General features: G+C 42.7%; 1 protein-coding gene across 2 annotated transcripts in view; it reads left to right on the top strand.

The window, feature by feature from the left end:
• ADAM12 (ADAM metallopeptidase domain 12) overlaps positions 1-25,730 on the top strand; it is a 347,908-nt gene that overhangs the window by 72,609 nt on the left and 249,569 nt on the right. For both annotated transcript variants that reach the window (XM_077762961.1, XM_077762960.1), the window contains exon 3: positions 23,609-23,682. In XM_077762961.1, the coding sequence (XP_077619087.1) occupies positions 23,609-23,682 (74 nt within the window). The remainder of the gene's footprint in view (positions 1-23,608; positions 23,683-25,730) is intronic.

Here is a 25,730-nt window from a genome sequence, read left to right as displayed (position 1 = left end):
TCCCCCCCCCCCCCCCAGCAGTATGCGTGCATTCAGTTGATCCTGTTTTCACCAACACTTGGTATTCTCAGTCTTTTTAATTGTAGCCATTCTACTGGATGAATATGTGGTTTTAGTTCTTTAATATCTAATGAGACTGACCATTTTTACATACACTTATTGGCCAAGTATCTTTTTTAGGGTATGGTGGGTAAATATTTGTTCAAAGTGTTTTGCCCATTTTTATTACATAATTTTTAATTATACTCTTCTTGGGTGGTAACAGTTCTTTATGTGTCCTGGATATAAAATCTTTGTTTTTCAAGTATTTTCTCACACCCTGTGGCTGAACTCTGTATTTTCTTAATGATGTCTTTGAAGGAGAAGAATTTTTAAAATTTGAAACCCAATTTATCAAATAATAGTATTTCACTTTCTCTGGGCTATAATTTTCCATCCTTTCGCTTTTAGCCTGTTTTTCTCTTTATATTTAAAGTCGATTTCTTGCTGACAACATGTAGTTAAGTCTTGCTTTTTTTCAGTCTGACCACCTCTGGCTCTTATTGTAGCAATTGATATTTATTTTCTACTTTTCCTCTTGGTTTTATGCTTCCCCTCCCCCACCTTTGTTTTAGATTAATGTAGAGTTTTGGTGTTGGGTTTTTTGTTTTTGTTTTTGTTTCAGTATTACATTTTCTACACTGTTGGTTTCTTAGTTCTTTGTCTTTGTTTATTGCCTTATTCAATTTTGGTGTTTATGTGAAACAAAGTCTCTCTCACTGTTCTGAACCACAGAAGACAAAATATGAGTTTGGTATTTGTTTTCTCAATTCTCCCAAGAATGGTACATAATGAGCACCACTCTCGGTGTATAGGAGAGAAGTGAAGTGAATTCATCATGTATAATGGATATCTGAAGGCATTACAACTTAATCTTTGGAGAAAGTGTGATTGAGAAAAGCTGTGGAATTACCAATACACATCTTTAACACATTCCTAGTCTATTGTCAAATAATAACATACAGCAGTGGGAGAATTAAATCTACCTTCAGTCTAGGATCTTCACCCTTCCATGAACAAGCCAATGTGAAGTATAATGTAATGGTGATCTCACAATTAGGAGAAGGAAGATGAGGCATTATGTTTCAGTTAATTAAGGATACCGTGGGTATGGGGTGCCTGGGTGGCTTAGTCGGTTAAGCGTCCGACTTTCGCTTAGGTCATGATCTCGCGGTTCGTGGGTTCGAGCCCCGCGTCGGGCTCTGTGCTGACTGCCAGCTCAGAGCCCGGAGCCTGTTTCAGTCTGTGACTCCCTCTCTCTCTGACCCTCCCCTGCTCACGCTGTCTCTCTCTCTCTCTCTCTCCTAGAAATAAATAAAATATTTAAAAAAAAGGATACCGTGGGTAAAGATGCTTTGCTGAGCACCATCCATCTCAAACTCGGAGTGGGTGTGGGTGCACGCGTGCATGTAGACTAGTTTCCAAACTTGTTTCCCTGTCCTGCTGGATAGAAATAATCTGTTTCCTATGTTTCCTAGTTTTGCTCAAGCCATTATACCTTGCCTCAGAACGTTCCTGAGAGTTGGGAATGGGGCAAGGCCTTCTTAATTGCCCTGAAAGTGCTGTATGTGACTTTTCTCTTCTTAGGGAGTAATTTAATGACCTGTCTTGGGAAATGATCTGAGACCCTTGTAGAAGCTGTCACATTACTCTTTCTAATCAGATTTCTACAGTTATATAACTATTGCCCCTAATCAAGACTAATTTAATAAAAGGGAAAATGAGAGTTTTGCTTAGAAAAGCCGTCCAAAGATGTTTGCACTTTTCCAAAAACAATGACAACAGCTGCTGTTCTATTAGGGACGTATATAGGTTAGTGTGAGCAGCTGGAAAGCCCAAAAGTATGAAAAACACACTGATGAGTAGGGATTTGATCAAGCAACATGTGATACAGGAATATCTATGTTGCCTGATACAGCAGTGGGTCTCCTTGTACTTAAAGAACTATTACTTTCATGTATGTAAAAATGCTTAGCACATCAGATATAAGAAATTATCAAATCAGCCCCCTTTCCCACCCCCTTATTTCTGCCCATGCATCAATGCCCTCCTAGACACTCAGCTCTTCTACTCTATCCCTTCCTTGGCTTAAATTCTCCTTTCATCCTCACTGGCCATCCCATTCCATAGGTGTGCCACCCTTCCACTTCCCCTCCCTTGTATAGATCACTCTTTTCCCAGCTTTACAGCCAGTGTGTTCAACTGGTAGAAATAGGAAGTCATGAGGGTTTTATTGCATTGAGACTCAAAAATACAGTTGAGACATTTACAGTACTGGAAAGATGTGTTCCTTGGTAATGGTCTATGTTGCCAATTTAAAAACCTTTCTCTCTGTTTCTAAAAGTCACTTTTCAGTGGTGATTTATAATTGAGCATAGCAGGATCTTCTTCATTGGTGGTTTCCTTTTTAAAAACAACTGAATGCAAACTACTTCAGACAGGAGACAACTGTGCTTTTACTTAAATTTATAGAGATTATTTCAAACTCGTATGATCTCTTCTGCCCTCCTGTGCCTCGGGCCTCTCTATTCATTGTCCTAAGTGTCCTCATGCAAGGGGTGAATTCTTCCCATCTATCTGCGTTCTTTTTTATCAAAATAAATTCTGTTTGTTTCTCATTTGTCATCCTCAAAATTTCCTAAAAGGCCAATTATTTTCTAAAAAATGCTGACTTTCTATCTTCAGCCCAAAGTCCATGAGATTGCATGCAAAAAGAAGACAGGTCCAGAAGCACATCTGTGATCACAATAACAAATTAGTGAGGATTTAACCTGAGTCCCTGTCTTATAGAAAGATAGTCTGGAGACTGCAGGCTGAGCTTGCTGAGTTTGGCACTGAAACAAACCTGGTGAGGCAGCATGAAGAGTTTGAAAGATGAAAGCGTGTGGGGGTCGGGTATGAGGAACAATAAAAGAATTAAGCCAAATGATTATTTGATTTAAACATCAAAATTGGATGACCCTGAGAATCCCTCTGGAGAACATACTACATATTGTTGCTTTTCCAGAGAATGTTGAAATTTTAGATACGGCCAGGATGTTTTTGTACACTATTTGTACTTGAAATATTTCTTAAGTGGCTCAAGCTGTCCCATGATCATGATACATGGTATTCACGTCTGTTTCTTAAATTTGAAATAGATTAAGTGGTGAGGCCCGGAGGATAAAATACAAACTAGGATTAAAGAGGCAGAGTATTAACTATGCCTTGAAATTAGGAAAGACGAGAGTGTTTACAAATGGCTATGTAGTCCACTTGGATGAGCAGAGACTCAACCAATGTGTTTTCATCTTCTGAATATTTGTCAGTGGACCCATAATGGTCCCTGGCTTTCTGTTGCTCAGGATTAAATACAAATTTTTGACGATTGCCCTCAAATCTTCCTGCCAAATGGTCACACCCTACAAGTCTTGATCTGAAAAAATACACCTCCCCCTTCAAAAATCCACTCTTCCAGCCATATCAACCACCCGACTCCTCACCCCCCATTCCTTTTGCCTGTCTCCAAGTTTTTGCACATTTGACTCAGAAATACGCAAGTTTCCTCCCTCCCTCCCCAGCATGCCCTAATGAGAACTGACGACTATCTCTTACAGAAAACCTCCCCAGATTAAATACACATCAATCTCTTTTCCAACATACCGTCATTTCTAGGGCTGCATAAAACTACATTCACACTGATGTAGAGGGAATGTAGCTATATTTTGGTCAGCTGTCTACCATTCAAAGGTGGTCTTACAAGTATGTAACACATCTATCTCCATACATAAATAAAATAATGACAAAGAGTGCTATGCAATGCAGTAGTTTGTTAGTACTTATTAAGTTATAGACCATCTGATTAAATACTGCTGATTGTGAAGAAAAATCTAACACCTGGGCTTCTCAACTGTGACACTACTAACATTTTGGACAGGGGAATTCTTTGCTGGGAGGCAGGGGCTGTGCTGTCCTGTGCTTTCTGGGATGTTGAGCAGCACCCTTGGTCTCTGCCAGATCTGGTCTTACCAGATCATGACAACCAAAATTGTCTTGAGACCTTACCATGTGTCCCCTGGAGACAGAATCACCCCAGGTCCATAACCACTGATTTCAACCAGCGTACTGAAGTAGTTGCTTGCTTTGAATACTTGTTTTTTGTCCAGCAGTTGGAAAGGGAAGACTTGTTAACAGAAACCTTTCGGTTCCCTCAGAAGTTGGCCTTTTTCATCACACTGTAGTTGTGGACCCCCACGAAACATGCCTGCGGTGTTTGTACGTGAGCAGTGCTTCATCTGCTGGTGCATGAAAAGAATTGTTCACACAACCTGTAGAGACTTTTATGTCAGGTCTTTAAAGAGTTATTTTTATTTTTCTGCTTAGAGTTTTATTCTCTAGTCAGGTCAGCCTTTTGTGTTTCCTATTAATAAAATGTGAGGTCCTTGATTAATATGTTCTGTAGTAACTAAAATCAGAGTGTACAAGTACTAGCAGAATCAGCGAATCAGCATTTCAGTGTTCTAAACGTGTGTCTTGACCATATATTACATATAAACATGTGATTGATCTTTGCTCCATAAAGATGTTCCTTCCCTCCACGTTGTGATACAGGTATGTGCAGAAGTTATTGCCCGAGTCAAGGGGGATAACTCTTAGCTCAGAGGTACTGAACTGGTAACGGGGAGCAGGAAGGAACCCCAGTGACAGCAGACACGCTGACCTGCTTGCCTGTGGGCATCACCAGGGTACCAGTGCCAAGGTTAATCAGGCGGGATGGAGTCAGGCAGATGGAGGGAAGCAGAAGTCTCCTTCCTTTTTCTCTAGGTCACCTCAGACCCTGACCTCAGCTCTCAGCCAGAGAGAGGGGACAGAAGCTGTGTATGTGTAGTTCGTAGCATTCGATGGTTAGAGATCCTAGTGAAATTCCTCCAGTCGCAGAATGCTTCATGCTGACCTCTGAAATAGAAGATCACACATTTCACAAATAAATTCAGAATATTTCATACAACAAAGGCATGGAAAATAGGAAAGAGAGTTAAAGGGAATAATTTGAAGATTGGAAAGAGAATAATAGTGATGGAGGGATATGAGGGAGATAAGCTGTGTGTTAATGACAATAAAACATGAGAAAGAATAGCATACATAAATTCCAGGTAACATTCGTCTATGTGCTATTTTTTTTAAGAGTCAGGGTTGATTTGTAAAAAAAAAAAAAAAAAAAAATTGTGCCAAAGAAACAGAACCTGAGTTCAGCTCTGCCAGTTATGAGCCTAGTGACCTTGAGCAAGTTGCATAATCTTCCTGAGGTTTTCTTCTTCATCCACAAAGTGGGCAACCTAATCTCTGTGGTCCCTGTACCCTGCACAGTGCATGGCATGTAATGAACACTCAATAGATTTGTTGAATAAGCAAACACATGAAAACAAAGAAACAGGTGCAGCCAGAAGCCAGAAGATTCAATCTCTAATGATTGAAGTTCTAAATAGGAACACCAAGGGCTGGGGTCATGGCAGCTTTTACCACTTGAATACTATGTCATTGGAAGTGAAGGCTGTCAAAAGTGGACATGAGCTATATAAACTCCTATACACTCATTGATTGGGTTATATTTACTTTCTCTCTCTTGTGGTATTGTTGTAACCTACCTTTAATTTTCATTGAAAGGTTCCCACATTTAACTCTTATCTAACTCTTATCTCTTCATTTCTTCCTGCATCTCCAAGCAACCATCAAGGGTAGTTTTCCTTTCACTTGAAGATAAGCCCAAGTGTTCCTTTAATGCACCCTGCTGCTTTTGAATTTTCTCAGTTTTTATCTGTCTAAAAATATATTTCACTTTCAATTTTGAAGGCTATTTAATGGGATATAGAATTCTGGGTAGAAATTATTTTCTTTAAGCATTATAATATATTCCATTTTTTTTCTGTGATATCATCTGCCAATTATTGTTACTCCTTTCAAAATACTGAATTTTTTCTTCATCTCAGTTTTTCAGAAATTTTACTAGGTTAAGGTGCAGTTTTTCTTTTTGTTTGTAGTGTTTTGGATGCATGGTGTTTTAAAAATGTGGGTCTTGAGGTCTTTTGCCAATTTTGGGAAATTCCTCATTATATTTTATTCAAATATTGCCTCCACTGTGTTTTCTCCTTTGACACATTTTCTGCATCTCTGATGGCACATGCATAGATCTCTCACCAGATCTTGTATGTCTCCTTAGCTTTTTTCTCAATTCTTCATCCCTTTGTCTCTTTATACTTTAGTCCTGCATATTTTCTTCTGACCTGTTTTCCACTCTACTATTTCTCTCTACAGCTGTGTTGAAACTGCTGTGAAACCTTTTTGTTGAGATGTACTTTCCAATTGTAAAATATCCAGGGGGTTCTAGTTCTGAAAGGTTTGTTTTTAAACTCTCTGAGCATATTAAGCATAATAGCTTTAATGTCTGTTTCTGTTGTCTCCATCCTGAATCCTATATATAAGGTTTTATTTCCTGTTGTTTCTTCTGCTTTTCAGTGTCTTCTTGGTGTCCACTTATGCTGCCTATTTTCTGAGTGTCAGACATTGTGTATGAAATGTGTAAAAATAATTTGAGATACTGGAGATGACTCATGTCTAAGCTGGGGCACTCATGATCAGGGCCTGAGCTGGTTTCAGTCTCCATGAAGACTAGTCTACTTCTGACTCACCCTTTCCCCTAGAGTATAACATTTCAGAATCTCGACCCAAACTCCAGAGTCAAGGGGTTTATCAGTACCATCTTTTAGCAGACTATGATATCCATTTTTTTCCCGTTCACCCTGGTGAATCTGGTAGAAATTCTGTTTAAGTTCCAACCTCTCAACTGCCTCTTCTAATAGCTTCAGATGCCCGAGGTGGAAAAATCAACCTCCAATTCTGGTGTCACACCATGGATTTCCTTTTTCTACCTGGGTCATGGTCCCGTAATTTTTCATTACCTTGGAAACTTTATGTTGTCTTTAAATAGAATTTTTATATATTTTGCCCACCTTTTCTAGTTGTTGTCAGTGGGAGGATGAGTCCAAATCATTCAGAGCATCATCACCAGAAGCAGGAACCCCACCCCCATTCTTATTCTAGCAACTTAATAACTTTGTAAAATCATTTCCTATGGTTCTTGTGTCATTTTTGTTCCCCTGGGGTAAACATGTAGGTGTTTTCTGACTCTTCGACATGAACTATATGATGTGTCTTTCAGCTTATATCTGTGAATAATTTTCTGGTTATTTAATTTAGATTAATTCTTAGGAGTAGAATTATTGAATCAAATGTATGTATAATTTAGAGAAGTATTATGACTATTTCCAGATTGCTCCATGGAAGGCTGTACCAATTTACACTTGTACCAGCTGTGCATGAGAATTCCCATTTCCTGGCACTTCACCAGCACTGGAATATCATACTTTAATAAGCCTGGGATGGCACCAACTAGCTACCACGATTAGGCAAAAGAATTATGGCTCTTAAAGTTCTCTAGAATTTGAAACAATGGGTCAAAAGTCATAAAATAAATCACTAAGTAAAATAACAAGGCCTCCATGTCAAAAAAAAAATAGGTTTAGTATGGAGGATCTGGTATATTAGTCGTTTATAGGAGAAGGAGGGCCAGGATCCTGGTAGATGAAAAGCTAATGCAATCCTGAGCCAAATTTATAGACCTTGAAGGTACAGATCAAGGAGGATGAAGAATCTCACTGAACTCTAAATTAGGTGACTTATATCTGAAATATTACAACCATGGTTGTATTTTAAGAACTTGATCCACTCGATATGGTTCCAGAATAGGGTCCCAGAATGGTGAATGGTCTGTAACCATACCAGGTAGAAAACAGCAGAAGGTAACAGGGGTGTGTAGTTCCCAAAAAAGATGTATTTGGGGAAGAGACTGATGACTTTGAATGACTTTGAAAATGTAGTTCTTCTCAACAGGATATTCAAATTAAGGAATAAGAGGTTACCTACCAAGCATTTTATTTTAAAAAATATTTTGGCACACATTTCCTGAGAGTTCCCATTAATAGGAATGGATATGAGCCTGCTATTCTCTCCAGCCACTGACTTTCATGAAACCTACCTGCCAGCACTTTGAATCAGTTGTAGCAGACACGGTGTATAGATGCCTGATTTAACCATGGATGTGTGTATGTTTTTCCCCATTGTTCAGTGTGTCATTGCAGTGGTTTATTTTACCTCTTATTGTCAGATGAAGAGAGATTGGCTTGCCTTCTCTCCTCTCCACAGTCCATGTTTTGGTTTTGTTTTTATTTCTTTCTGTTTTTTGTTTGTTTGTCTTTTTAGAGAGAAAGAGAGTATAAGCAGGGGAGAGGGACAAAGAGAGAGAATTGTAAGCAGGTTCTATGCTCAGCGTGGCTCAATCTCATGGGCTCAGTTCCATGACTCTGGGGTCATGACCTGAGCTGAAATCAAGAGTAGGATGCTCAACCAACTGAGCCACCCAGATGCCCCCATTATTTCTTTACAAGTAGCACCCTTTCTGCAGGTGGAATGAAGGAAGGAGCATGTGTGTGTTTTTGCGAGGAGGGAGAGAGTCCTTTAGAATTATCACAGAGTGATTTATTAACCTTTCCTTTCTTAGTCAGATAACTCTGGTGGACCATTTGGATGAGGTTCTTGTGAATAATTCTTTTTTCCAACAGTTCCAGTAGAAGAATGACAATAAATATGTATGTATGTATATTTTTGTGATAAGATGTTATGGATTGTAAGAATGGGAATGTTTTGCTGGATCGGAGGGCAAAAATAAATTTTTGGACCAAAGATATGGAGGGACGATCAGTAGGAACGGCAGTGTTGTGTACTTCTTAGTGTCAGCCACATTAAGTGCTTCCCATGTGCCAGCCCTGCCCAGATATTGACACAAGCCATGCCACTCAATCCTCCTGGCTGGTATTACTATGATTTACAGAAGAGGATACTGGAGCTCAGAGAGGCTAACTAGGACTAAGTCACAGAGGTAGTCATGGGGCTTGGGTTTGACCTCAGGTCTGTGTGATCCTGGTTTACCTGGGGAGGTGAGGAGGCTACAATGGAAACATGAGTTCTAGTTCAAGGTGAAGCTGTGGGTGGGCTTAAGTGGCCACTTCCCTTTATATTGCACCAAGTAGATTTTCTGTTAATCAAAATTACCAGGGAAACCTTAACTTAAACCTTATGACCTTGCAGCAGTTTTTATATTTCCCTGTTTCAGTGCACCTTAAGGTAAGACACTTTTATAGTTAAGAAGAACATATACACGCACACAATTTTGTTTATACCAAATTTCCTCTAACCAGTAACTCATCTGAAATCTTTTCTGAATTCTTTTCTATGTTACCAATAAGAAATTTTTCAGCAGGACTTCAGGTCTCCCTATATGACATTCTGTCTCTAGAAAATAATGAGATTTTGGTTTTCCTTGGTTAACAATCTTGTAGGTCAGTCATAAATTATTCATACACTATGTGCTTGGTCTGTTAACTAAATTGTCGTCTTTTTTCTCTTTTACTTTTCATCAAGTCAACATTACTGAGTTTTAAAATCCAGGTCAATTGACTCTTTGACCAGTTTTGCATAGTTGTTCATAGGAATGGAGCCACTCTTTCCATTCGCCACAGAACCAGGAAGGAGCCATTGTGCACTCTTGGCTGTCATCGCAAAGGCCAAAGCCATGGCCAGTGCCAGTGGAAGTGAAGGCACAGGACTGACTGTGAACTTCAGTTTCATACCCACCAGAAGGCAGCCAGTATTGTCCTGGTAGAAATCCTACCAGTTTCCATAGTGTGGCCTTTCAATGCTGTCTCATTTACCCTTTCATGGTTTAGTTTAAGATGGGCTAGTCCAGGGAGGCCCAAAACAGGCTAAGGATTTGGTAATCATGCATTTGTGATGCTTGCAGCCTCATTCTCAGCAAAGACTTTTTTTTTTTTTTTTTTTTTAGCAAGGACTATTTTCTTTATCAAGGATGAGATTAAATACCTAACTTTGTCAACACAGCATCAATAGCCAAATAGGCAATATATTCATTTGTTCAGCAAAACAAGATACGCTAATGAATTTGAGCTTTGTAGCAAAGGTGAGATTTGGTTAGCAGGATAGCCTGTACTTAATGCGTGTAAATAATTGGGGAAGGAATGAGCAAGCAGTATTTTTTTTTTAATGTATTGATCAAGGTAATGAAACCAATAAGCATTGTTTTTGTGCCTCGTACGTACAAGAAAGCAGTGCCTGAGGCATCTTGATGGGTTCTCAAAGTTGGCTCAGGCTTCAAGGAGCTTAGAGTTCTGTGATCAGAAAGCCAGTGGACAGAAGCAACTGTAACCCAGGCAGAATGTGGATGTTTGGTTTCAGGTGTAGAGAGGAGACTTCTACTTGAGCCACCAAGGAGGGCTTGGAAGGTCAGGAGCATCTCAGAGGCCCTGAAGGACGGGGGCAGTTCAGGAAGTAGAAGGGAAGGCCGGAGAAGGGAAGTTGTGCTCATCCAGTCCTTTTATGTGTGTTTACGATCATCCCATTTCTGTCTTCGTCCTACTTAACTTTAGACCAGAGACTCAAGTGAACTGGAATGACACCAGGGGCCAGGCTGGCGTTCTGAATGAGTGAGGCTGGCCAGGCATAAGATGGTAGGTCACCTTTGCCCTGCAGCCTCCATGGGCAGACCCACTGGGGTGTGGTGGGGCCAGGAGAACTAGAAGCTTCTGTGCTGTGTTAACCAATTGGTACCACCTGATATGCAAGCCCAGGGCTGCCATTTTCCTCCTATTTTTTCCCCCTGAGAAGCTACGTGTCCAGATTCTCCTGACTCTTCATGTTAGCGACTAAGTCAGACTGATAGCACTGGGGGCATGCACTTGGGGCCAAACCCTTGATGGTTGCTGGCCGAGGGGGGCCTCACAAACCACCACCCCATGAGAACACACTGTTTTCTAGCACAGCGATGCTGAAAACATGGTCCCCGCACCGGCCCGGTCAGCATCACCTGGGAATTTGGCTAGAATTGCGGATGCCTGGGCTTCATCCCAGATATGCTGAATAAGAGGGTCTGTGATGGGCCCTCCAGGTGGTTTTGATGCTCACTCAGGTTTGAGAATGTGTTTTCCTTTTTCCTTTCTTCTTTCTTTCTTTCTTTTTTTTTTTTTACATTTTTTATGGCTAATAAAAAAAATCAAAAGAATATTTTACGATACATAAAATTATATGAAGTTCAAATATCAGTTTCCATAAATAAACTTTTCCTGGCACATAGCCATGTTTGTTCACTTACCTTTTGTTTCTGGATGTCTTTGCATTGCACCAGCAGAGTAGGAGCATCAGAGCAGGGGTCAGAGTCTCCCCTCCCCCCCCAAGCTGACAGTATTTATTATCTAAAACATATATTATTTGTCATCTGGCCCTTTACAGAAAATGTCAACCTGCTTTAGCACAGTTAGCGGGGGTGGCGGGGAAGAGGGCAGGCTCAGGAGTCAGGGATGCTGGGGGAACCTTCCTGTCTTGCCCAGGACAGAGGAGAGACGTATCATTGAGCCCCACAGCCAGGGAGCAGTGAGGAGGACCAGCTGTTGTGAGAGCATCCAGAGGAGGTGAGGACCACGCAGCAGACACAGACGAGCTACAAAGATGCTCCAGGGGGAAGAGTCCAGAGCTGGACCCCGAACTCAACCTGGGACCGGGAGGAAGGAAGGAGTCAGATGATGGTATGAGTTTTGAGCATGATGATGACAGTAGAGATAAGGGGGCGTCCCTTGGGGACTTGGCAAGGAAGATTCGAGACCTAAGTGAGTTTCAACCTGCACGTTAGAGTTGCCGGTAAGATATTTGTCAGATGTGACCTGGGGGACATTTGCAGCCCATGTTAGGCTCAAGAGAGGCATCAGAGCTACGGATTTGGAATCGGAAATCTTCAGCACAGAGGACAAAGTCTGCCATGTCGCTACATGTAGGACTGGTTGGTTTCACTAATATTTTAACAGGAAGAGAGTTGGACTTGAATTTTCCTTCAGCAAAGGGTACCAGTCGAAGACCTCTTTGTCCCAGAAGGGAGTCAGGTTGGAGACAGGAAACGACATCCTCAAGGTGTGTCAAGTCCTGCCAGCCTCAGGAAGTGGGGGTCTGTGTGGTGGACTCGGGGGGCCGCCCGAGTCCCTGGCTTGCTCTGCTTGAGTCCTCAGCCGCTGGGCTGTGCCGTCTGGGCCCCAGCCTGTTCCCCACCTTCCATCTCCCGACTGGGAGGGGCTTCTGCTCCCACCGCGCTCCTTCTGGTGCTCCCCTTTCCTCTCAATTCTGAGGCCCAAACATCCCCCAAGAAACACATGAGAGGCAAAGCGACGGGGGACGCTGGTGACAGTCACACTCGAAAACTGAATTCTTGACGTCTCTCTGAAGCTTCCAGCATGAGTTTTCATGGAGGATTTAGAGTGTGTGTCATAAAAAGTTAGCAATTAGCTGTAATTCTGTTTGTAATAGAAAAACTTGTTTGCGCTGGGCTTTAGTTAGGACACAGTGACTTGGCAGTCCCTCTGATCGATAGCAGGATTGCTTTTTAAAGGGCTTATTATATTCTGTTAATGTTTATTTGACAGAGATTACAGTGATGCTTTATAAATGACCCTTAGTGAACATATGAATGGGGTATTCTCTCTGGAAGACAGCTTGTATGCAAACAAACTAGCAACTTAAGCTATTAACTTCTTCCGACTGACAGTTCTGAAATGGTGTTGTAGGAAAATATGGGACATGAATGTTTCCAGACATCAAATTAGTTAGATAAATGAACTTTCAATCGAAAAACCAAGCTTTCCAGTTGATAAACACAGTGCATGTTATTTTACGGCTGTGTCTTTTGAGACGAGGCAAGTCATTCCAGAAAAAGCAATGCCCTGTGCTCTTTTCTAATATTTAGTCCCTGATTGTAGCAGTAAGCAAACCTCAGGAAATATTTCCTTCAGTATATGTCACATCAAAATGAAGTGCTTTCACTAGCTTGTGTGGTATCCAAATGGTCTTACAGAATCTTCCCTTCCTTCTACAGTGCTGATCATATAGGTGTAAGATCTTCTTCCGTGTGGAAGAAGAAAAGAGCTGGGTGCCTCCAGCCATCTCCCAAGATAGGCCCCCAATGAATGAATGTATAATGTTTCTTTTTTAAAACTTGTTAACTTAAAAATCATTATGCTTACTTAGATCTAAATATAGAAGACATTAAAGAATAGCAGTTTGGGTAAATTGCAATAAATAATAAGTGACTGGCATTTTGTCATGGTCACGCTGTGAAGTGGTGGCTTCACCTGTGATTGGATTTCTAGAACGGATGTGCATGTTCGTTTCATCACACATGACAGTTTCCAAACACACATTTTCCCATTGGAACCCCCTAGCAATCTCTCCCGATGGTATCAGTTTTCTGTTGCTGCTGTGGCAAACAGCCACAACTTAAGTGGCTTAGAACAATGCCCGTTGATTCTTTCTTGGTTCTGAGGATCAGAAGCCCAGTGGCTTGGTTGTATCCTCTGCTTCAGATCTCACCGGGTTAAAATCAAGGTGTTCACAGGGCTGCCTTTTTTTGGTGGAGGCATCAAGAGAGGATCTGTTTCTATTTCATTTAAGATGTTGACGGGATTCTGTCCTTTGAGGTCGGAGGGCCAGGTAGCGACGTTCTTGCTGGCTGTAAGTTGATGGCCACTCCCAGCTTCTAGAGACCACTGCATGTTGCATCGCTCTGATCCCAGCGATGAAATGTTCTCTGCTTTAAGGACCTTAATCATTACATTGAATCCATCTCAAGAATCCAAGATCATCTGCCTCTTTCAAAGCCCTGCCTTCAATTGAATATATAAAGTTCCCTCTTCCAAGTAAAGTAACGTGTTCACCAGTCTCCGGAATCTTCCAAGGACATCTCTGAGGGCCCATTACTCTATTCTGCTGACCACTCTGAGAGACATTATAAGCGCAGTTAGTTAGCCCTGTTTTTCCTGGTGAGGAAATTGAGGCCCAGCAGAGTTAAGTGGCTGGTCCCCAGTTTTGTGATCTGAGTGGCAGCGTCCAGCCAGTCTGTGGACAGATCCCCAGCCTAAGCTCCCCTACCCTTCCAGGGAGCAGCTTCCTCAATGGAAAAACACTGTTTCCAAGATGAAATCAAATAGTTCATTTCTCTAATTTAAAATGATTATTCCTTTGCATTCAGAAGAGACATTGTTACATACGTACAAACTTCCAATTCAGGATGCCCTTCGAAGAAGGGCTCTGTGACCTTCTTCCAGGGTGCCAGAGGTGGTTTCAGGTTGCTGATGCGAATCTGGGCCCTGGCACCCAGCCAAGGCCCCATCCATATGACTGCATCCCTCGTCCCAAGCCCTGTTTTATGGGGGTGCAGCCCTCACTGACACTGAACATTCACCAGGGGCAGGTTCCTTATGTGTGCGGGGGTGACGGGCAGGTGGTGTGGGGCTTGTGGGTGGTCGTGTGAGTCGTCCAGGTGCATGGCTGATGGAAAGCCCCATGTTAGCCATTGGCTTCCTGCCTGAGCCATCCACGGGCAGCCGGGCGCCAAGATGAGGTTTTCTCTCCTTCATACGACTATGTCTGAAAGCAGAGAGACAGCAGAGACCTGAGAGGGCCGTGCCACACCAGGTGGGGTCTGGTGTCCGCTCAGCCCTGGTCAGAGGCCGATTTCAGAAACATGATCTCACCACCGTGGCACCTGCTCCCAGGCCTCCATGCCACCACGTCACCTTGTCCCCATAGCTACCGTGTGAACATGTCCTGTGGCCAGGCCACCACGTCCGCAGTGGTTCTGTTCCAGGCCACTGTATCACCATGTGTCCAGGGTACAGTCCCCAAGCCAGGGGCAGTCAATAACTAGGAAGTGGCAAAATGCATCTTCCTCAGGTTTCTCCTACCCTGACTTTCCTCATCCTGATGTGGCCCTGATTTCTGGTTCTCCCTGCCACCCCCCACCCGGCCGATCTGCCCTGGATTTCACATTAACTTACCCTTCACCACGTGCCCTCCTCCTCCCGCAACCTACTCTACCTCTCTGCTCTGTTTTGGGTTCTTTATCACTAAGGACCAAAGAAACCGAGCAGGGGGTGCTGGGAGCCAGGCTGGGAACTGAGGGTCCCACGTATACATGTGAAGAATTCCGCTTCCAGCAAGCCCTGCCCACCCTCCTTAGAGGAACAGAACGCGTGTCATTATCCTAGTTCAGTGTCAAGGCCACTTGTGTCCATGAGGGCCATCAGCTTCCGGGGTCGAGGCAGGCAGCCTGTCGAGGGCAGAGGGACAGACTGTCGCCTTCCGCTCTGGGACAGATCCGACTGGGGAGGAGAGTACAGACGTCCCTTTCACGCCGCCTGAGTCGATGTTTATGGCTTTGGGGCTTCTTCACTTCCCCCTCAGACAGTGTTTCTCCTGTCACCGCTGACAGGCTCTTTACCTGTTTCCACCACCCCACAGATGTCCCTGGGTGCTCCTGTTCTGGTGCTGGGAATAGAATGTGGAACAAGGCAGTGACATTTCCCGTCTCCACCCCCCCAAACACCCGCCCCGTCAAGTCTAGGGGAGGGTAGACAGTCAATGAGTGAAAGAAACACACCCATACATGAGCACAATGAGGAAGTCTGCGAGGCAGACCGGGACCTGGGGTTGTGAGCGCAGGGCTCTGCTGACGTGGGGGCTGGGGGTGGCTTCCCTGACGCAGTGACGTCCAGGCTGAGGAGCCCACAGAGGATCTTTAGGAAGCGGGCCGGCAGGTGGAGAGGCCTGGCCAGCTGCATGGTGGCGAGCAGAGGCCAGCCCTTCATGGTGCAAAGGCCATGGATTCATTCTGAGTTTTGTGGGCCACCACTGACGGGGTTTAAGAGAGAGTGCTGCCACTGGGCTGGTTCGGGGGAGAAGGGGCATTGGTTTTTCCCACCTTCCTCTTTGGAATGGAAGGAGGGGCTGTAAAATAAAAATGGAATTTGAGACGTGGTAAGTTCGAGAACCCTGCGTCGTTGCGTTTTCCAGATCGCTTTCTGTCAAGTCATGTTGTCACTGTCCTCTCACAGCCCCACGGTGAGCCCCAGGAGGGGACAGATGACTGTGTCTGCTTCCACATCAGCCTTGTCCTCAGCCAGGCACAGGGTGCAGGGGACTACAACCCCCTTGCATACAGATGCGCAGAGGGGAGACTGGCAACATTTCAATGAATCAATAAGGCTTTTAAGATGATTTGGCTATGTCGCTACAGCAATCTAAAGTGAAAGTCAAAACTGTTTGCTGCAAGTTTAAGCATTAGTGGTCACTCCAGCAGCAACAGAATAAAGAACTTGAACTAGGAGCATCACACATGCCAGAGGTGGTAAGGTTGTGTCTTTTTGTGGTGGGAAGGGAGGAGGAGGCTGAAAATCTGCAAACCCGTCATGTCACAGACATGCATTAAGAAGAGTGTACTGAAACGGGCACCCTCCTGCACTGTTGGTGGGAATGTAAACTGGTGCAGCCCCTCTGGAAAACAGTGTGGAGGTTCCTCAAAAAATGAACAATAGAACTCCCCTATGACCCAGCAATAGCACTGCTAGGAATTTACCCAAGGGACACAGGGGTGCTGATGCATAGGAGCACATGTACCCCAATGTTCATAACAGCACTCTCAAAAGCACCCAAATCATGGAAAGAGCCTAAATGTCCATCGCTAACGAATGGATCAAGAAGATGTGGTTTATATACACAATGGAATACTACATGGCAATGAGAAAGAATGAAATCTGGCCATTTGTAGCAACGTGGATGGAACTCAAGGGTGTTATGCTGAGCAAAAAAAGTCAGGCAGAGAAGGACAAATACCACATGTTTTCACTCATACGTGGAACAGGAGAAACTTAACAGAGGACCATGGGGGTGGGGAAGGGGAAAAAATAGTTGGGGAGAGGGAGGGAGGCAAACTATAAGAGACCCTTAGATAATGAGAACAAATTCATTGAGGGCTGATGGGGGTGGGGGAGAGGGAGAAGGGGGTGATGGGCATGGAGGAGGGCACTTGCTGGGGTGAGCACTGGGTGTTATATGGAAACCAACTTGACAATACACTATAATTAGAAAAAAAAAAGAGTCTCTACTAAAAATACTCCAACATTTTAACCCACAAAAACATAAAAAATTACATGTATTTCAAAAGTGGTTTTGACCTGAGATTAATATGTGTCATTCTGCACATTTTAACAAGGTGTTTGCTAAGGTCAGTTTCCATCAGAAAAAAAAAAAAAGATCAATGACTCATGAATAAACATTATCATCATTTATGTAATACGTAAAAGGCCCCAAGCCAGGCACACCCCATTATGGCACCGTAATGCCTTTGCTCTTTCCTGTGCAGTTCTGCTGTTAATTCGATTTTGTGCTCTCCCAGTCCACGGTGTGTGCATCTTCCCAGCTGCGAACCAGCCCACTAATATTAAAGTGGTAATCAAGATTGCCTCTAAATATTCATAGCAATAAATGACTCCCTCATGCCCCATGAATGCCATGGCTGCGGTCTGAAGCATTTGTTTAGTGCTGGAGAAGGATCTAGTTATTTCAGAGTCCCTCAAATGCAGTATTTTAATATTGTTGTTCTGCTTGAAAAATTAGATCCCTCTGAACTTCCAGTATCAACGGTTGAGATGAGTGACTTTAGGGTCAGAACTGAGACCATCATCTTTGAAAGGGTAACCTTTCAAAGGGTAACCTTGGCCACTGACCCTCCATTGGATATTTTGTTTCCTGTAATTCTCTTCTGGTGTCTCACTGCCACCTTGTTTTTTTAAGTCGCTAAAAATTGGCTATTTTTTAAAGACGTAGACACACTAAGGAGAGGATGCTGTACATCACTCCATCCATCAGAGAAAAAGCAGTTGGAGGTGTCCCTGCATCTGTGGAAAGCCACATTTATTGATGAGATATTTTGTATCCATCACGGGTGAAATGATTTAAATTCAAGTTTGGGTGAGCTCCCAATTACACAGATAAAAGAAAGGCAGCACAACACGGATAATGCCAACAAGAAAGAGACTGTAGCTAGTCAGTAAGTCACTTTGGGACATGTGTTCATGTTAACAGTTAAGTACAATGTGCTGGGCAGGGGCACCGTGGTTGACCTCAGAGAGAGAACAGGGCAACTGATGGTTAAATAGATGACTTCTCTCTCTCTCTCTCTCTCTCTCTTTCTCTCTCTCTCTCTACCTCTGCCTCTGCCCCCCCCCCACATGCATGCTCTCTCTCTAAAATATAAAATAAAATAAATAAAATAAGAAAATTTCACAGTCTCCTGGGGAGAAATGCCCCTTGGATATGTAAAGCCAAGGCAGTGTTATTCTGGAAGGCACCTTACTTCGCGGAACTTTCCAAGGACAGCATCTGGGGAGGCTGTCCGCATAATGTCCATGAGGAATTTACAAGGGTTTCCAAAGAAACCAAACCTGCTGACACCTTGACCTTGGACTTCCAGCTTCCAGAACTGTGCAAAAATAAATTTCTGCTGGTCCAGCCACACAGTGTGTGGTATTTTGTTATGGCCACCCTAACAAACTAATATAGGGGGCTTCTAAGATCCTGGTAATATTTTGACTTTTCAGCTGAGTGGTAGGTACCCGAAAAACTATTTTATTGGTTTTTAAAATTGTAATGATACATTTTATATGCTCATTTGGATATGCTTTTCCCAGTTAGAAAAGTGGAATTTAATGACTGTCAAGACATTTCTGGCCTATCGATTAGCATTGAACTGATTTATTCAGCAAATGTAGTTCTTTAAGCATTCAATGAAAGACACAGTTCCATTAAGGTAATCAATATATCATTTTTAAGAAAAGGGATGCTATATTTAACCAGCACTCGTTCATTATCTCCAATGTACAAAAATCAAAAGAAAATGGAATGAATACATGCTTTTAAACTAAGCAATCCAATGCGATTAGTGGTTTTGCATGAAAATAGCTCCCTGTCCCTTTTCCCCAGTGCTTTCTCCTGTACCATTAAATCTCAACTAAAATGTACAGATAAAGATCTTTTTTTAAAAATTTTTTGCCTCCCGAGGGGAAAATGTATTCATCTGAAAGATGTTGACATTGGAATGTTATAAGAGCTTCTGTAGAAGCTTTATGCAAAATTAGTACAAATGTTAATGTTTAAGCTAGTTAAATTTGGGAGGCAGAAAGGAAGAGGATTGCAAACATATTCTTTTTATTCACAAATATGATTGTCAGGATTGACCTTTAAAAGGTGATACATGTGTCAATATCTTGGGCAAAGACAATTTATAATTAAAGCAAGTTATTTATACACACACATATATTAAATACATGCAAATATACATACACATACATACGCTGGGGACATCTTGACAAAATACTGCGATATATTTTTGTAATATTTTATTGTAAATTCATAATGCCATTTTCTGAAATAAGTACAAGTTACCAACTCTGGAGAGCACATTTTATGCATATTTATAATTAAATCTTAGTGTCAGAAGATATAGGCAAATGCACTCAAAAGTCCTCATGACAGACTCAAAGCAAATCCGGGACTTACAAGCACTTTTACACACTGTATTAAAATCTAGGGGCACCTGGGTGGCTCAGTCAGTTAAGCATCAGACTTTGGCTCAGGTCATGATCTCATGGTTTGTGGGTTTGAGCCCCGCATCGGGCTCTGTGCTGACAGCTCAGAGCCTGGAGCCCTGTTTCAGATTTTGTGTCTCCCTCTCTCTCTCTCTGACCCTCTCCATTCACACTCTGTATCTCTCTCTCAAAAATAAATAAACATTAAACAAAATTTTAAAAAAATCTAAAGCAGGGATGTGTGTTTAATGTTGCACAGGATTGGAATAGTAATACTAACTTTAAAAGTTCAGCAAGCACTCAGAAATCCATACAATTCTTATGAACACCAGATAGTGTCAAAATACATCAATTAAGATGTCTGATTTTTCCAAGGTCTCTATGTGTTTGTTTCGTCATTAGCTGGAATGAATCTATACAAAACAAGATCTGTTTATGGATGGACCTTGAGGGTGTTATGCTGAGCGAAATAAGTCAGGCAGAGAAAGACAAATACCATATGATTGCACATATAGGAGGATTAGGAGGAACTTAACGGAGGACCGCAGGGGAGAAGAAGGGGCAAATAGTGGGGGAGAGGGAGAGAGGCAAACCATGAAAGACTCTTGAATACTGAGAACAAACTGAGGACTGATGGGTGTGTGTGGGGAGGGGAGAGATGTGCATGGAGGAGGGCACTTTTGGGGATGAGCACTGGGTGTCATACGGAAACCAACGTGACAATAAACTATTTGTAAAAAAAAAAAAAAAAAAAAAGAAAAGCTTTAAAAAAAAAAAAAAGAAAAAACAAGATCTTTTAAAACCCAGAAAAAAAAAATATATATATATATAAGCATTTCATTTATATGGAAATTTACCGGTTTAACTCTCAAGCTTAAGTAACTCCTTCAAAAATAATATCATTCATCAATTAAAATTGAGAAGAGCTTTCTTAATGTGCTCCTAAACAAAGAAAACACTTGGGTTTGCACCTAATTATATCCCCTGAGGCACCAAAATTTAAAATAGTCTTGCTCAGGCAGCAACTGAATGATGCAAATTTTACTTCTTTATCAGTGACACAGAGATGCTCAATGAAGACAGAAATGTCTGTGGACTTTCTGTCAAGGTAGAACATTCTCTTGCTCTGCTGTGTCCAGTGGTGGCAGCGACTAGCCACATCTTACTACTAAGTCTAAAATGTGTCCAGCGAGGGGGCACCTGGGTGGTTCAGTTGGTTAAGCATCTGACTTCGGCTCAAGTCATGCTCTCACGGCTCGTGAGTTCAAGCCCTATGCAGGGTTCTTTGTCGACAGCTCAGAGCCTGGAGCCTGCTTCAGACTCTGTGTCTCCCTCCCTCTGCCCCTCTGCCCTGCTTGGGTTCTGTCTCTCTCTTTCTCAAAAATAAATAAGCATTACAATTTTTTTTTAAATGTAAACGTCTCTAGTGAGATTGATAAGCTGATTTTTAAGTTTTATTTCAAGTAATTTAAATTTAAAAACATATGTGGCTAATGGCTACCGTATTCGATGTAGGAAACTGTCCAGATGTGCCAACGGAAGCCTGAAAATAAAGTTCAGTTGTGTTTCACCCTTTCTCATGCTATCCCAGTCACGTGGCTCTAGTGAATACGTGTTTTAACCTTTTTCCCAGACTCACGTGACCTTCTGTTGTTAGAGTTGTTTAAATTTTGTTTCAGTAAACTAATGTTGTATATTGGAACTTATAATCCATCTTCTCCTATAACATAGTAACATGTGGTTATTTAATCCATAGTGTAGATGAACTGCTATGTTGTAAGAAAAGTCTCTTGAACTCTGGAGTTATGACAGAGCCTTTTTTTTTTCTTTTTTGTAGTTTATTTTGGGGACAGAGAGAGACAGAGCATGAGTGGGGGAAGGGCAGCGAGAGAGGGAGACACAGAATCTGAAACAGATTCCAGGTTCTGAACTGTCAGCACAGAACCCAATGCAGGGCTTGAACCCACGAACCGTGAGATCATAACCTGAGCTGAAGTCAGACGCTTAACCAACTGAGCCACCAGGCGTCCCAATAGGGCCTTTTAAAACTGGAATATTAGACAGGGTGCATGGGGGGCTCAGTCTGTTAAGCGTCCAACTTTTGCTCAGGTCATGATCTCGCAGTTCATGAGTTGGAACCCCGTGTCAGGCTCTGTGCCGACAGCTCGGAGCCTGCAGCCTGGTTCAGATTCTGTGTCTCCCTCTCTCCCTGCCCCTCCCCAGCTCGAGCTCAGTCTGTCTTTCAAAAATAAATAAATGTTAAATTTTTTTAAAAATCAACATTGATGGGACGCCAGGTGGGCTCAGTTAGCTGGGTGTCTGACTCCTGATTTCAGCTCAGGTCATGATTCCAGGGTTGTAGGATTGGGACCTATATAGGGCTTCCATGCTGAGCATGAAGCCTGCTTAATATTTCTCTCTCTCTCTCTCTCTCTCTCTCTTTCCCTCCCTCCTCCCCCCCCCGCCCGCAAACCCTCTTCCCACACACACATTCTGTCTCTATAAAATAAAATTAAATTACTTCAAATTCTTCTAGTGACAAACGCCCCATGGATAATGTAAAGCCCCCATTTGAGACGCGCTGGCCTAGATAAAGGGGAGTTGGAAGTGACTGTTCCAGAATCTCTAAGGGTGCACAGCAGGAAAGGGAGCAGAGAGGGGCTTCATAGAATCCCTTTGAGTTGGCAATTCCATTTTGATTTGGGTAAGGACTCTGAATGGTTGGGCTCACAGGTAGGAGTGTGGCACATGGGACCGCCCTGGGTTAGCAGGGTGTGGGTTAAGGGACACTGTCACACAGGTGCCTTCTCAGGGCAGGGCAAGAAACTCATTAGGATTTCCGGGACAGAACAGAGAATATAGGTGCCGGCTCCCCACGGACAGATGGGCACACGTGAACTGGGTTTCCTGGAGCCCAGAGGAGGAGAGTGTCTGCCTCAGAAGAAGAAGAAGAGGTTGGCAGAGATGTGTGCCCTGTTCACTAATTCCTTCCTTCGCCAACTAATAATTGGGCTTCTATTATTTGTCTGGTGCCTTTGTGGACGTAATAAGTAAGAGGAGCCAGAAATCAACATACGAGTTATTAAGAGTAGGAAGGTAGTTCTTCCTTACAGGGAGGGAGAGGACAGGAGGCTGAAAGAAGGCTTCCCGGGGGAAGCTGAGCATGTAATGAGACTGAGGAGTGAGATAAGACTTCCTCGACTTTACTGACATTGAAGCTGGTGCTGAGGGGAAGCATTCCAAGTAGAGGGAACAACGTGCACAAAGACGAGCCCTACAGAGGAGCTCAGCGTGTCCGAGGAGCTGGCGAGGCCGACATGGCGACGGCCAGGTGGTTGAGGAGCAGAGCCATATAGGCCCTAAAGTCCCAGTGCCAGTGAAGGTTCATTATGAGAGGCAGCGGGTTGATGAGGAGGTGTTTTTAAAGATACGCTTCTGTTGCCATTGGAGAATGAATGGGAGGAAGGTAGAGGTAGATACGGAGGGACCCAGGTTGGGACGGCTTTGTAGTAATCCCGGTGAGAGTGAAGGCACGTTGAACTGGACCGGGGTTGGAGAGGTGTAAGCTGCTACAGGAGCTGTGTTTTGGAGGACAGCCCTGTAAGGACCTCTTCATGGGCTAAGAGGAGCTAGAGTTGGAGAAGGTATCAGACGGGACTTCACATTTCTGATGCGAGCAGTTGGGGAAATAAAGATGCCCTTTATAGAGACAGGGAAACTGAGGAAGGTGTTTATTGTGGGAGGTGGGGGTAGTGAAGGAGGGTCTCAAGGCTATGTGGCCAAAGAAAAGGGGTGGAGGCCATGCTCCCGCCATCCCGGAAGGCGCTGCGTCCTCCAGACTCTGGTAGTGGTTGAGCTGGTCTCGTCTACTTGGGGGTTTCAGACTGGTCCCAAGGAAAAAATGTATTTTTCTCTCCCACCGTGGCATATGCCTTCAGAGTATATTCAAATGTTGACAGGTGAATGTGAAACGTGTTTCAGCTGACTTATTTATCTTTCAGAATCATCCGGACATGTTGAATGTTCGAATACAACTGGAAAGCAAAGAACTGATCGTAAATCTGGAAAGAAACGAGTAAGTCACGTTAATTCTTGTTTGCTGTGCATTAGGAGCAAGTTAGGAGCTGTGGGTTCAAAGTGCTGTGTAATTCGCCGTGGCATTTAGAGAAACAGAATGAAATGCATGGATTCATAATCCAATTTGGATCCGAGGCTGGAATTAACTTGAAAACATGATTCCAATGGAAAAACAAAGAACTTTATCACTCTGAAAAAGAAGTCTGTAAATCAGCAGGTTTTTCTCATAGTTCTGATGTTCCTTTTGTTCAGAGACTGATTTGTCAAGGATAGAATTTAAGCATCTTCTGTTCAAATAACAGCATTCCATAATTAGTTGACTTTTGGCAATCCCTGGCTTATATAAAGAGAAACTGCTTCAAATGAATAGACTCTCTTTTTTCCCTGAGAAATACCAAGGATTTATTTATCTTTCAGAGCTTGTCTCCAGTGGTACAAAGTATTTATTTTATCTTTTTGTTTAAAAATTTGACCTTTTTTTGCAAAATTATATAAATTTCCAAAAATGGTATTCTATTTCTTTTCCTGGAGCAGATGGATATTGTTACATATTTTGTATGACTTCCCAGTAGAAAACTGTGTCTACTTCAAGGCATAAAGTAACACAAGCCCTGTTCAGTCATCCTTTATTCGCTGGCTCTCCCCCTGGGTTCCTCAGACCCAGAGGACCCCTTACTGTGTTATTTGATTAGTACCAGTAAAGATCTGTGTGTTTCTAATGAGCAACCTGTAGTTGAAGCTGTAAATAAAGTTACCAAGTGCTGGCTTGATTCAGAAAGGAGTTTCTACCTTCTAGAACTAGTGGGTCCTGTTCCTCACATATCAGTGAAATGCTGACTTTTGCTGCAGACAGTGTAGATAGGAGAGCTTCCCCGGAATGAGTTCTGCCGGAGACACACATTGCAAAAATCTGACTCTGTGTTTCCATGTGAACAAGTCAGATCACTTACTGTCTCAGTGCTTTGATTTGAGGGTCCCAGGCAAATAGGATCAGTGAGATCATCATGGTCAATTCTCACATTCAATATCTCACACCATCGCTGACAGCAATTTTAAAAAATAGATACGTGTACACATTTGAAAATAAATACACTTACAGTGAATGTATGTGAAATAGCATAGGCTGTCCCTGGGGGTCTGCACCCTGCCCCTTCGTGTTTCTTGCATGTTCACCCCTCACCATTAAATGGGTTAAAAGTTTTTGTAAAGGGGTACCTGGGTGGCTCAGTTGGTTGAGCATCTTCGCTCAGGTCACGATCTCACAGTGCGTGAGTTCGAGCCCCGCATCTGGCTCTTTGCCATCCATGCAGAACCTGCTTCGGATCCTCTGTCTCTCTCTCTTTGTCCCTCTTCCATTCATGCTCTCTCTCTCTCAAAAATAATTATAAACATTTAAAAAAATAAGCTTAAACAAATAAAGCTTTTGTAAACAGTAGATAATGTGCTTTTAGTCTTCCTCATGACTTGATGATCTTAAATTAGGGGTTTGGGTACGCGTCTTGGATGAGTAGGCTGCCGAACGGAAAACTCTGTTGCCTTTGCTGTGTAAATAGCAAAGTAAATATGTCCGTGCTTTTTTTTTTTTTTTTCCACGTAAGAATGCCACGGGACATTTTAGGTTTTGTAAATTGCTATTTGTAGGTGGTTTCGAACTATCTCAAAGGACGAAACTAGACATTTCCTGAAAGATTACAAGAGAACGAGGCTTCTGGTGGTGATGCATATCCCCAGTGAGGTTTTAGGGCTGCTGCTGGATTTTGGCGGCTTCTCCTTTTGTCACAGTGTTGGAGGGTGTGGGGGGGCGGTGTGAGTGGTGCCCATCCCAGATCTTTAGACGGTGGTAGGGGAACGCAAATCCACTTAATAAAAACCTTGGTTTATTTGTTTTTACTCTAAAAGGGATACATGTCCGGGGTAGAAAATTGAAAATTGTAGGAGAAAAAAGAACAAAGAGCCAAAAAAAAAATAAAATACTTCTACTACCAAACACAGTTCCTGATTAATATTTCAGGGGTTGTTCAAATACATTTTTTCCTCATAAATAAG

The sequence above is a fragment of the Crocuta crocuta genome, unplaced genomic scaffold (assembly GCF_008692635.1).
Source record: "Crocuta crocuta isolate KB4526 unplaced genomic scaffold, BGI_CrCroc_1.0 scaffold466, whole genome shotgun sequence".
Lineage (NCBI taxonomy): Eukaryota > Metazoa > Chordata > Mammalia > Carnivora > Hyaenidae > Crocuta > Crocuta crocuta.
The sequence above is the reverse complement of the archived record's forward strand: the minus strand, read 5'-3'. Positions and strand labels throughout refer to the sequence as shown.